Genomic DNA, 13,521 nt, shown 5'->3' on the forward strand with positions numbered 1-13,521 from the left:
TTATGTTTAAAATATTTTTCAAAAAATGATATCGCTCATTGTAATTCACCGTGCCTTGGCTCTGACTTATCCCATTACTTAAGTTTCCGTGTTGCCTCAACTCCCTCATCTCCAGTGAAGCGTGGGTGCGTGTGCCAGCATATGGTCACGGCCACACAAAGGAGAGCAGCGGGCCACAAGGGCCGCGTCTGTACCCGTCTTTCATTACCTTTCTATCTCACTGGCTCTGACCCCATACTCTCTCCCCAGCAGTCATGCTGGCCAGCTGGCTGCTACTAGGGTGTCACTTTCCTGGCTCAGGGAAGCAATAAGTGTATGGGTTTTTTTTTTTGTTTTGTTATTGTATGAGGGTCTGTGCATGTGAGAGCGTGACCGTTAGCTGCTGGGATCCAAAGACCTCCAAGGAGCTTGTTCCGTGTGCCATAACCTACTCACAGCAGCAGGTGGGAATGGTGCTTCATCGGGCCATCCAGGCGGCTCGCGCAGGGGATCTTGTGACCCTGAGTGAGCTGGTGTCTACTGGTCACCTCTCACGAGTCATCGTTGACGTTCAAGGCGCTGGCCCAGTGCACCACGCCGCCAGGTGTGGACACCTGGAGTGTTTGAAGTTTCTGGTGAGCGAGGTTGGTCTGGCAGCTGATGCCAGAGCCTTGAACAAGGCCACACCAGCGCATGATGCAGCAGCTACTGGGCATATATGTGAACTCCAGTGGCTTGTTGACCAAGGAGGCTGCAACATTGAGGTAAGTCTACCTACCTAAGAGCTATCGTGACACGTAGAGCAGAAAAAAAAACCTTTCCTGGAAACTCATGCATTGGAGAGTCGTCACGTGTCCAGCTTTTCATGGTACTTTCTACACACTCAGTTCAGAGTGACTCTAAATTCAGGTATTGGCTTTGGATGAGTTTGTCATCACTGTAGTTGTAAAAGTTATACACTACCTTTTTAGATATATCATCACCTGATTACATCATATGTTTGATGTTTAATTGCTGGGTATGAACTTGTATTATATAGCAATCTAGTAAGTAGAATCATGTCCGTCTACATCGTACTGTAAATGCTTTAGTCAAGGGGCCAAGCATGTACAGACCTAGGAGCACAAGAAGTAAGTTTGCCCATGGTCCAGAGCCTCTGAAGCAAACGTTCATGCTGCTTCTTGTTTTAAAATGCCTGTTTAAAAGATACAAAATGAGCACAAAGATGTGCAGTCGCACAAAGAGGCAAAAACAAGAAGGATCAACATCAGGCTAAAACAAACCAAAAGGGCTGTGAAATGACTGAAAACATACAAGCCCGCTTTCTCGTAATCCATCTACTCTATAACGGATATTATTAGTTGCTGAAAACGATAGAACACCATTAGAAGTGAATTTGCAGAATCCCTTCTAAAGATCACATCTTATAATTTTTTTCTGTAGATTATTAACTGAGAGCGTCTTCGAGCAAAAAACCCAAACTGTACAGGACTTCAGTTTGACTATAATAAGTATACCTACCCTTGATCTCTGGGGATGTTTCCAGGATAAGGATGCTGCTGGTGCCACTGCGCTCCACCTGGCAGCCCGGTTTGGCTGTGTGGAGGTCGTTAAGTGGCTGCTTTCCGTTGGTGCTGGGGCAGAGGTGGAGACAGACTGTGGAGCTCTTCCTGCTCACTATGCTGCAGCCAATGGGGACCTCACCTGTTTGAAGCTGCTAATTCAGCAAGCACCTAGGTAACTAGTTCAAGGCTCCTTGATTTAAAATGACTTTTGAAACCTATTACTAGCATTAAAATGAAGCATATATTTAAAAAAAAAACTTTTTTATGTTGTCTTTGTACTTATTACAATGAAAAATAGGTTTTAAATGATTTACAAATCATTGCTTTCTCGTTTTATTCCCATTTTACAACTCCTTCCAAATTGAAATGGGGTTTGTATGTATGTGCAGATAGTTATCTGATATTTAGTTATGAAATTATGCAAAAGGTTACGTGCCTCAAGAGCAGGTAGTAAACGTATCCCAACTGTTCTTCTTAAACGTGGGACAGTGGCGCTTAGTGAGGACCAGAAAAAGCTATGCCGCTCGTCAACTTGTGGTTCCCGTAGAGCATGAGTGTAATTGGCATGACACATTTAAGGATCAGACCATAACAGGTGACCGTGAGTGACATGTAAATTACATGCTTAGAGAGTCAATCGTATTAGCCACTGAAGTACAGTATATTATTGTAAATACAACTTATTAAAATTATTCTTCAAATTAAACAAATTATTTAAATAAAAGGTCATATTTTCTAATATGTAAAAACATCATTGGAAAATTTGTGTATCTACATGTATTTAGGTTATGTTTTTTAATAGATTATATAAAATAGTTACATCTTTGTTACTGTAGCCATCTGTATGCAGGAATATAAAAACTGTGGCTTAACAGTTACTTTACAGTTACATGTTACTTTGTTGGCTACCTAAACCTTTGTTGCCAAGTATTGTCTCACTGCTATAACATTACATCTACTTTTCACTGTTGAAGTAGAAAAAGCAACTGTAAGTGGGGAAAAAATAAAAAAAAAAGACTTCTTTGTCAGTGATGAGCATGAGTGCCGGTTTCAGCTGAACTGAGAAACACATTTTGCGTTAACTGAAATTATATACCTGACCTTATTTTCTCATTATATGTGGGACTACAGTTGTGTGAACCAACAGACAGGCATGGGCGCCACTCTGTTGTACCTGGCCTGCCAGGAAGGTCACCTGCATGTGGTTGAGTACCTTGTGAAGGACTGTGGGGCTGACGTCCACCTGAGGGCTCACGATGGCATGACCTGCCTGCATGCCGCTGCTCACATGGGCCACGTAGCTGTGGTGGCGTGGCTGGTGAGCAGAAAAACACACATTTTTGTTACAGTACTATGAAATATTTGCTAGAGCTGTTGTTTTCTATCTGAACACACAGTGTATATCTTTTTGATCAACTTTCAATAGGTCATCTGCACTGATGTCAACCTGTCCTGCCAGGACAGAGAGGGAGCGACTGCTCTGCACTTTGCTGCCAGCAGAGGGCACTATTGCATCTTGGAGCAGCTCCTTCACTTGGGTTCAAAGGTCATCAAGGATTTCTGGGGAGGGACCCCACTTCATGATGCTGCAGAGAATGGAGAACTGGAGGTTGAATTCAACTTTTTATTAAAGTTTTCTTACTGTTGTCAATATAGTTTGATCTTTTCTAATAGACATAAATCCGTATTTTTACGTTTTGCATTTTGTTGTTTCTTTGTCTACTGATATTCTACTTATTTTTCCTTAGTGCTGTAAAATCCTGTTGGCTAATCAGGCAAACCCTTCAGATCGAGATATTGATGGATTCACAGCAGCAGACTTGGCAGACTACAATGGACACTACGAATGTGCTGGCCATCTCCGCGCTGTGGAGAAAAATGTAAGCTCTTTGTCATTTTATACATACTCCCTGATGTGTCCTCTCTTTGTGTCCATACTGTTCACCTTGACATGGAAATCGCAGCTAGTTTGGGGCATGTGATCATCTGTAATCATCTGGAAAATTCTTGAAGTTATAAGAGTCACTCTCATGTTCTTAATTTGTGACATGCAGTTAAATCTTTCCTTCTCCAGAGTTTTCCTCTTCTAATCAGCGTGATTACTTTACACTCAGCCTAAAGTCTAAGAAGTGGAGGATGATAAGGCATTAAAAGCGATGATGCCTTGAGTGCTGGAGGTGATTCTTCATTCTCAGTTTGATACCAAGGGCTCCCGGAGATGAGCTCTGTGGTTCTTTGCGGAAAGCACGTTGCTCCTCAATGTGATTGATGAATATTTCAGTGCTCACGTCTTGTTTGTGGTGGTTTTGGCTTTTCAAGTCAGGAGTTGAAGCAGTTAAAACAGGCCTGCATTTACCTCAGATTCTTATTGACTCAGTATGTAATGTGAATAAATTATATCTTGATTTATTTGTTCTTCTTTTAAATAGCCCCATAATTATTAGGTTTGTAGGCTTCCATTAACTCTACAGTTACTACCGATACTGACACTTGAGCTTTGCAGCTGATTTAAATATGTAACACTGAACACTGTCAACTGAAAGAGCCTGAGAGGACCACTCTGTCAGCAGAGTTGTTGGACTTTAAAGCCTCACAGATGTCCGCCTGTCCTGTTTGTCCTTATCACACATCACTGGATGCTTATAGTATAGCACAGATGACACAGCGATGTACGCAAAGCATTAAAAGCTGTTAGCCAATGGAAGTCTGAATAAGTCAGGAGAGAACAGCAGCACTCACACTTTAAGAGGATGATGACTGGGAGCCAGTGAGGCATGGCTGCCGAGCTCCCCTTTACAAATAATCCTCTCATAAACAATGGAGTGCTAATTAGTGCAGGGGCTGTTGCTGTTGCTGCATCGGACGCAGCCGCTGCCGCCACCAGCTAAGGGCCTATCAGTTACCCCTCACCAGCGGCTCAGGTGGAAGGCCGAGGGGCAGAGCCCGTTATGAGATCCCGGAGTTTAAGTTTCAGCGTTTTCACCGTTCTGATGCCTGGAACCAGCAACTCTATCCCTCTGTGGACTTGGAGAGCAGGATGTCATTGGATTCAAACACACCTTTGATTGTGTGTCATGTTTTTTTTTTTTTTTTCCAGAGACTTGGAAGTGCTACGGTTGTCACCTTTTGGATACTGTGTAATGTTGGTAGCAGACAGAACGGTGTATTATGTTTCTTGGCAATGTATGAGTAGACACACAAGCAGAGGCTTAACATGAACAAAGGGGTCATCTGATAGAAAACTGTGAATAGCAGTTAATTGATTTAAATCCTTAAATATTTGGAGCTCAAGATACTGTATCTAAAGCTCTGAAGACTACTGGGCCAGAGACGAGCTGTACAAGTACAGTAGGCCCATGGCCTAATTACATTTCTGCTATTTCATGTTTTTAAAGTTCTACATAGATGACAGGTTTCGTCCGTTCTAAAGTATCAGTCACATAATCTCATTTCCGAACAGCGAACCAAATGAACTGGGACGTGGACCAGTGAGAGCTGTGCATTTGGCCTCTCTGCATGTTTGGATCGGTCACAACGAGGTCAGATCTGTTCAGTGTTGTCAACTTCTCTTCCTCATCTCGCATCTCAGGAACAGCTGCGATCGAATAAACAGTGCGTGGCGTGAGGTTTACTTCACACACATTTGTGGCTTTTGCTCTCGATTCACAGCCTTCAGGCCAAAGATACTGTTGTTTGAGAATGGTATTTTTAGAATACTTGGATAGAGGAAGCGCAGTGTCGTTCCCATTCATCAATGTGCTTTTTAGGTCTAAATTTCTGCTTTGTTTTTTGCAATGAGAAACGAAACACATGCTCATATGCAGTAGTTTTTCTAACGTAAACAGAAACTGTCAGAATTATAAAGCCTGGCTGCATCACAGTTGCATATCAATCACTGAGTGGGAGATTTTTCACAACACTATAAAATGTGTGTGTGAATCAGATTCTCATCTACAGGGCCCTCTAAAAGTATTGGCATGCTAGTACAGCAAAATACATTCTGCTGCTACCACCACTGTATTATCATTAATAAGGATTAGTCAGGCTGTTCCACAAGCAGCCATGCAAGCCAAAGCCATGACACTACTGCCACCTTCATTTCTGCTTATTAAGTTTTTTCAAATGGTGGATTGTGATGCCTTCACTCCTGCTCTATGGAGGTGGGTGGTGCTGTCCCTGACTGTTTCAGGGTTTTTCTTCACAGCTCTCACAATGCTGCTGTCATCAGCCGATGTGTTTTTCCTCTACTGGTCTATTCTCTGTTTGTTGCTCAGAACACTTTTCAGGACATCACTAATTCTAGCATTTTCTAGGTCCGATGTTTCTGCACTGCCTTTAGTACGTTTCTCCTCTTTTGTTATATTCAAAACGGCTTGCCCTTTGTCAGCCTTCTGGTCATTAAGTTGATTTATTAATTTTAACAACAGATTACAACAACAAATACAGTCTTTACAGGTAATACCCAAAGATAAAAGTATTCATTTAGAACTCTTTTGGCTGAAACTCGGTCTCACAGGTTCACACCTGGGTCACAAGAAATATCTGTTGCTGACAATACTTTTACTCACTTAAAGTTTGGGTGATGTGTTATAAAATATACTACACTCTACGTTGCTTAATTCATCTATGTATAAATATGAGAAAATACTGTAAACGCTGAAGTTCGTCAATTGTATGTTGATTGACAGAAACATAATCTGCAATGTCATTTAGAATAGATTAACTCTCTTTTTTTTTTTTTTAAGTTAAATGCCAAAGGTGCTTTGGTTCTACCTCCTGAGATATGATTATTAGCTGGTTTTCTTGTTCTTCTCTGAGATTCTACCAAAAATCCCCCAAAAACGAGTGGAAAAAGATGTTTGAGTTAATCAAGATTAATCATTAACTATTCAAAAAATAAGACTGGAAACTCCAAAGCCTTTCCAAATAAAAAGTTCGATGAATTAATTCCCTATTTCAATTATCCCAAATGGAAAAAAAACGTACGTGCATGGATAAAATGTCTTTTTTTTTTTTTTTTCTACTGCTTTGACAAGTCTTCCGCTGATCCCTTCCTTCGTGCAACAGCATGGCCATTGGTTTGTCCATGCATTAGTGACATTACCGGCCACCCAATCCTTTCCTTTAATTATTAACCACATTCTCCGATCAGAGTTTATTGTTTATTGCCTGCCGGCCCTTGGCCACTGGCATAGATGCTCATTATGTTGTCAAAAGAGCGGTCAGTGATCTTAAAATAGTGGCACATCCTCAAGACCAGAGTGACTATCTGGGATACCTGGCTGCACGAGTCGGTGCCTCTGGAGTTTCACTGTGGCCTCACTTCCTTTTTTGAATCCACAGTGAATACCGATGTGTGCTTTGAGAATTGTTTAAGGTTAGTGAGTTTTTCGGTTAGTTTGTTAATGAACTTTAATGTGTTTATACTATTACATCACTACATCGCATTTATTACTCATGTTTAGGTGCTTTATTATTTTATTTGTCTTTGAGCGTTTGTTCTTAGGAAAGTGACTTAACAATCTGAGTAATTAGGTTTGTAAAAATAAAAGGAACATTTTGTCATTTGAGTTTAAGGGGCCCTAAATGGCAGATGTTTTGGCAGGATTACCTGTTTTCTGATCAGTTATTGCCTCTTACGGTTAGGCATGACTAATATACCAGGCTCGTGGCCAATGACCATATTTTGTCATTGTTGATTTTTGTAAATTGGAACCTTTTTTTTTTTTTTTCCTTTTTTGAATCTTGTACTGTTTCTTGACATAGTTTGTAATCCAGTAGTTGTTGTAATGTTCCAGTATGAGGTAGTCCAGTATTATCATTTGTCTTGTTTCACCACAGTGGATACAAAAAAGCTGTAAATGTTGGCAAAAACATTGTGTCCTGCAGTTATGAGCCTCACAAGCTTTGACTTTCATGCAGGAAACCTGAGAGTATTTTTAAATGTGAGTGGACATGTATTTACACTATAGTGTTTTGTGTATAATGTATACCCACTGTGTACATTCCACGTTGCAATTTATCACCAAGAATGTGAATATTTCATGTGGAAGCAGGTTGTTTTAATGATTGATTCCAGAACACAGAATTACAGGACATGTTTCTTAAATACACATGGTGTGCTGAAATACTTAAACTCTCTCATGGCTCGACCCGCAGGCACCACAGATTACTGGTGCTGCATGTTTGACAATGAGACTGCACTGAGAAGCTGTTTCTTGGCTCCTCATCTGTAGTGATCGAGGACTTTGCGGTCTTTGATAGGGGGTGGGTGGCTCCAGGCCAAAAAAGGGTTAGGCTATCTATATCTTTGTGGCAATTGTGATGGGGTGCTGATGAAAACCAAATGTTCTCTGGCCATTGGGTCTAATTAAACACACACACACACACACAGGACCAATTTACTGTAGCTTTTAGGACATTGAACTGTTACGAGAAGGGTCACAAAGGAATCACGCTTTCCTGCTCCCCCTTTCCCAGCCCCCTTGTTTATCTATTTATGGATTGCACAACTTCGGGGAAATTTATTCTTCTGCCTGAGCAGTGTCATAGCATATTCGGTGCCGTTTAACATCAAAGTGCCGTGCGAAAGGAAACGGCAAGGACCACCTCGTGGACACAAAGCACAACAGCATGCAGCAGCCTATTACGGCTGCCTTTGATGTTTTGGTTGCTAATAATGTCCCCGGAGAGCTAAATTTGATATGCATTCTGCATGGAGTGCATTAGGACAATGGAGGCTCATTAAAGGGGATGTAAATATTTCCATACATCCTATATCCTCCCTAGGGTGGTGTGAAATGCTGTCAATTATCCAAAGGTTGGTCACTATCCCATCCACTTGTTTTTCTTCTTTTGCTCTAAATTTCAATCTATATATAAATAAAAAAAAAACAAACATATGTAACCTATTCATTAATTGCTTTTATTTGTAACCGTTGTTTCAAGTGCTCCAAAATGCAGAGTGACTAAGTGATGACAACTAGAAATGCATTCACGCGAGATCAGACACTATTTTGTGCAAGCTAGAGAGTTTTCTGCTCACAGTTTCCTTTAATGTTGTTCTGAGAAGGAAGTGCAGATTTGATCAATCTGTATAAGGTGCATTAACAAAAGGTGGGTCAAAGGTGTCCACACATTGTGAGGTTCCATCAACCATTCAGGGGAGGCTTAAAATCTGTCCAATAACATCAGCACTCACTAGTCCTCAAGAGAATGAGGGACAATTTTATACTTTATGTAAATAAAGTTAGGTTTGTATTTATGAAGTCATATAAGCAGACAGGAAACCTTAGCTGAAGCCTCAGGGTGTATGCGAGTTATGTTATGTCATCATCGCTGTTCTCAGAGCCTCCTGTTAATTTCAGGCAGCCTGTGCAGATAAGCCCCCCGAGGTGATCACTCCAGGAAGAGAAGAAGTAAAGTCAAAGCCGGCTGTGTTGTTGCAGATCAGCAGAGAGGACTACTACGGCTGCCTGAGCGACACCTACATGCATAGTTTAAAGGTAGACCCAGAATTCAGTTGTTATCAACGCTTTCTATTTTTTCCAATTTCATATTTTTATCAATAACCAATTAGAAACCAAGCAATACCTCTTTATTCTCCGTTTTTAGAAACCTGAGAGTGAAGAATCCCCACAGGCAAGATACCCTCAGCCCCCTACTGCACCTGCTTTACCTTTAAATTCTCCCCCACCTGCAAAGTCAGGAAAAACTGCTGTCAGCAGGATGAAGCAGGTTCAAACTGCAACTTCCGGTGAGCGAAGCATTTATGTTTAATAATCAATAATCAAATGTGCTTCTCAATGTTTCACCCAAGCAATACACTCTTAAATAATTGTTTGTTAAATTACATTCAGTTGAGGAGATGGAGACTATTTATCATTTGTAATTCAGTTATTAAAGGTTTCAATCACCCCAAGGCAAGTGGGAGTCAGACAATTGCCTCTGAGCATAAGGCGGCGTTGCCTGACACAAAACTCCTGGGTGAAAAAAAACTTCTTGGGGACATGAAGTCTATTAAATCTTTGAAGCAGTCAGGGATGTCAGGAGTCTTCGCTGGACAGGCGGTAAGTGCCAAAATATTTTAAACATCTTTTGTAAGTGCTTCCTTCCTTTAGTTAAAATGCTGACAATGTCCTCATTATTTACACTTGGTAAGAATAAAATGGTGGTCCTGCCCACCGAGGAGGCCAACCTGTCCGACATTGACTACCTTGTGCCCACCCACGATGACAGAGGCCGTCCCATCGCTGAATGGAAGAGGCAAGTCATGGTGAGACAGCTGCAGGCCAGGCTGCTGGATGAGGAGGATCAGAGGAGGAAGGTAAAAGTAATATTGTGCTAATGTTCTTTAAATCTTACAAACCATTGTGATGGCAGAGATGATGCAGGTTCATGAACAGCTTAGGAATATAAATTACAGGATGATCATCTGTAATTTGGTCCATCTTGCCTTTTATAGATAGCAGGCATTATTCACATTCACATCCTCTTGTTTTTTTTTTTACATCAATCAGCCACAACATTATTACCACCTAGTGGTTTTCATATAAAATATTTAGTAGAAAATATTGACCATAATGACCAAGTAATATGTCGATAATCAGCTTAGCACTTTTACTAAGAGCAAATGTATGAAGTAAAAGGTGTACTTTTAGCAGAGACTTTTTTGGGGACAATACTTGCATTTTTACTTGAGTTTACTCAATACTGTATTGAGTTTACAGTATTGCGTACTTCTATCAACTCTGATTAGAATCACATTTTGCCGAGTATATGACTGTGTAGCTGCAGGCTGTAGACCTTTCTCTTCTATGACGTTAGTAAGGCAAGTTTTGTGACATGCAGCTGTCTGCAGTGTCTTTAGTACCTTAATCAATTATTCAATTGACACAAAATTATTCTACAACATTTTGTTCGAATATTACTCTATGTCAGTTCTCTCAGACTTTCTCTTGTTCGGTTTTCTTGAATGCTGTTATTTTCTGCTTTTCTTTGTCTATCCGGATAGTTGGTCAGTCACGCAAGACAAGCTATTTGAATATGTTGTGTTATGTATGAAATAATTGATAGTTTCACTCCTAGACAAGTTTTCCACAGGCCACTTACATCTAAATCTTCTTCTCCAACCAATGCTTGTTGAGCACTAAGCAGACCACAATGAGCAAAGCGAAAATTATGGTCTGAGTTTGTGATACTCTAAATCTGCATTACTCAAACACTTTTACTATCATAATTTAGTTTTAATTACATATAACAAATCACTGAACTCATAACATATTGCTAGTCAGCTCATATTTTTGAGGTTTGGATGAGGTTTCGATCACAGTTTTACTGTGTCATTACACTTTTTCTTCTCACGCCTAAGCAATTTGAAATGGTTTAAAAAAAAAAAAAAAAGACCTTAAATATGACATGCCACTTTTTATTTTATTTTCTTACAGGAAAACAGATATTCCAAAGTCAGCTGGAGGTACTCCCAGGCCCACAATGCCATTCTAGGGCCCTCTGGTGAGCTGCTTACTGAAGATGACCTCATCTATCTGGAGCAGCAGATTGCCAATGTCTCCATGCAGAAGAACTGTGAAGGTTATGAGCTGGAGCTGGCTCGTCTAGCTGAGGAGCTCCGGCACATCCTGCCCGCACCCATAGTTAACATCACAGTCAACACGCAGTTCAGGAACTTCACAAGTCAAGTTCCTCTACCTCTGTGGTGTGGCCGAATCTCTGGCATCGTGAAGAGCATGTCCCTGCTCATGACCAACCTGACAGACCAGCCGCACTGCAAGATGCCCAACACTGACCTGATCACCGTGTTCTCACAGACATCAGACAGGCACAACTCCACCAGGGGACGCAGGGAGAGGATAGAGGATGAAATCCATCAGTTTGGCGTGTCTGTTATGAGTCTTAAGTCTAATTTTGAGACGCAGACCTCACCTTTGTCAGATGAGGCAGAGGAGACTGTTGTGCTATGTTCTGCGATACCGCTTGAATCCACAGAGTCAGACAAGCAGCCTAAAGTTCTGAATCCAGCCCCAGACACAGACCAGAAAAGTGACTCTGGCATTGACATTGAGGAAAATGTTGTAGATGTTCTGGAGACCACTAGTCTTAGAAAAGAGCGCATAGTTGTGCTGTTCTTAGGCCACTGGAAGAAATCGGCTTATTCTGTGACACTGAAAACTAAAGATGCAGCAGAGAGGAAGATGAGCGATGGAAACCTGGAGCCACGGGACAAAACTGAGTCAGGTCGCAGAGGCAGTGTGGAGAGCACCCAGTCGAAGATCATGAACAGTTCTCTGGGACATTTCTTCAAGCAGAGAAGTGCTGTTAACAAGATGCTGGGGAATTGGAGGAACATGATCTCCAGTGTCCCATCCAGACAGATACGCAGGTAGGTCTCCACCATCTTTCATGACTTCCTGAGAGCCATCAAACCACTGGCTTTACTTAAGCAAGGCCACTTTCAAATGTTCATCGCAGGTTAATTTGTCATAATGACAAAACCTAATTGAGTATTAGGAGATTTTGCATTGCACTCCTATAAAGCGAGACTTACAGTGGACACTGTACTGTAGATAAAAATGTCACCAGTGTTCCTGGTGAAAACCTATTCCACACCCATTACCCCCAGTGAGACAGAATACTGAAACTGTTGATATGAACTACTAATACTAATTTACATTTAAATGTAGTCACCTGGCAGATGCTTCTATCCAAAGCAACTTACTAGTGAGGTACAAAGCAAGCAAGAGTTTTTTTAATATTGGGAGTGAGGTTACTAATTCAAGATATACAATCATAATCCAAACTGGTTACTGCTTGTCCCGAAGGACAAAGAAGCTGTACAAACACAGATTTTGAAGTTAAAGGACTAAATTAATCAGTAAACGTTAAGAATCCATAGAAAAAGTGTTCATGAATAACCACACAGTGTTTTCTACAGGCTCCACAGGCAGAAAGCCCTCTACTCCCCAGAGCAGTTCCTTCCACGCCTGGATGGTATGTCTGTGGATTATGACAGCCTGACTTTGGATCTCTTCATGCTGGGCTACTTTCACATCCTGGAGTTGGAGCTGCCTGTGGACGAACGCAAAATGAGGCACCTGCTATGTTTCGAGGTTTTCGATCATGTCGGGAGCTTTCCTTGGGAGATGGTCAGGGACTTTCACAAGGCCGTCATACAGGACATCGAGGCTGGGAACCGTGAGTGGAAGGACGGATTTGAGGACATTAAAGTAAAGTTCTTTGGAAACACTGTGAGTCAGTCCGAAAGCCCTGCAGAAGTGGTGAAACACAGCCTCCCCGAAGTGAGACAGGTCCCGAAGGTCATTGTTGAGACACCTACGCCTGATGAGGGAACGCTCTACAGAGGAACTGACATTTCTAGTTTTAGCAATGAAGAGATTTGTAAATACATTGACCGCAGTTTTGCTTTTTGGAAAGAAAAAGAGGCAGAGATTTTTGATTTTGAGTAGTTGCTTAGGTCATATTTTTGATAATTTTCTATGCTTTGTGGTTAGATTACGTTAGGGCTGGGTCTCAAACCTACTCTAAATCCTTTTTGATTTATGAATTGAATGGAGTGTAACACCTGTACAGTACAGCGCTGACAGTTGCCAGTGAGTGCATAGCCCGATTCCTAACCTTGTTTACGTTTTCTTTGATCACATGTTGCCTAATATAAATTTGAATTTTGTTAATTTTATATTGTATTTTATTGGGTTAAACATTAAAAGGGGCCTGGTGGATGAGTGGGGGTCTGGTGCCTCAGTGGTAGAGCATTGGGTTGGGATACAGGTGGCCGCGGGTTTGAATCCCACCCCGCAAGGTGTGGCCCCGCCCAGCCACCAGGGGCCACCTTGGTGCCAGTCCCGAGCCCGGATAAATTGGGAGGGTCACGGCGTAAAAACACATGCCAAATTAACGTGCAGAATATTTCCGCTGTGGCGACCCCTGAAGGGACAAGCCG

General features: G+C 41.6%; 1 protein-coding gene across 1 annotated transcript; it reads left to right on the plus strand.

The window, feature by feature from the left end:
* The first annotated feature begins 57 nt into the window (after positions 1-57).
* On the plus strand, positions 58-13,255 carry LOC137131455 (espin-like protein). The gene is made up of 11 exons (XM_067512752.1): positions 58-743; positions 1,526-1,716; positions 2,676-2,862; positions 2,971-3,153; positions 3,293-3,424; positions 8,912-9,049; positions 9,159-9,300; positions 9,441-9,613; positions 9,706-9,870; positions 10,991-11,943; positions 12,496-13,255. Exons 1-11 carry the CDS (start codon positions 345-347, stop codon positions 13,025-13,027), a joined length of 3,195 nt encoding a protein of 1,064 aa, XP_067368853.1. The 5' UTR covers positions 58-344; the 3' UTR covers positions 13,028-13,255.
* The last annotated feature ends 266 nt before the right edge of the window (positions 13,256-13,521 follow it).

Source organism: Channa argus, chromosome 8 (assembly GCF_033026475.1).
Source record: "Channa argus isolate prfri chromosome 8, Channa argus male v1.0, whole genome shotgun sequence".
Classification (NCBI taxonomy): Eukaryota; Metazoa; Chordata; class Actinopteri; order Anabantiformes; family Channidae; genus Channa; species Channa argus.

Bases quoted from the DNA above. Each gene is read 5' to 3' on its own strand.
- LOC137131455 (XM_067512752.1), top strand. From the start codon at position 345: ATGAGGGTCTGTGCATGTGAGAGCGTGACCGTTAGCTGCTGGGATCCA. The intron at 2,863-2,970 runs GTGAGCAGAAAA...AACTTTCAATAG, and splicing joins TAGCTGTGGTGGCGTGGCTG to GTCATCTGCACTGATGTCAA. The intron at 3,425-8,911 runs GTAAGCTCTTTG...TGTTAATTTCAG, and splicing joins TCCGCGCTGTGGAGAAAAAT to GCAGCCTGTGCAGATAAGCC.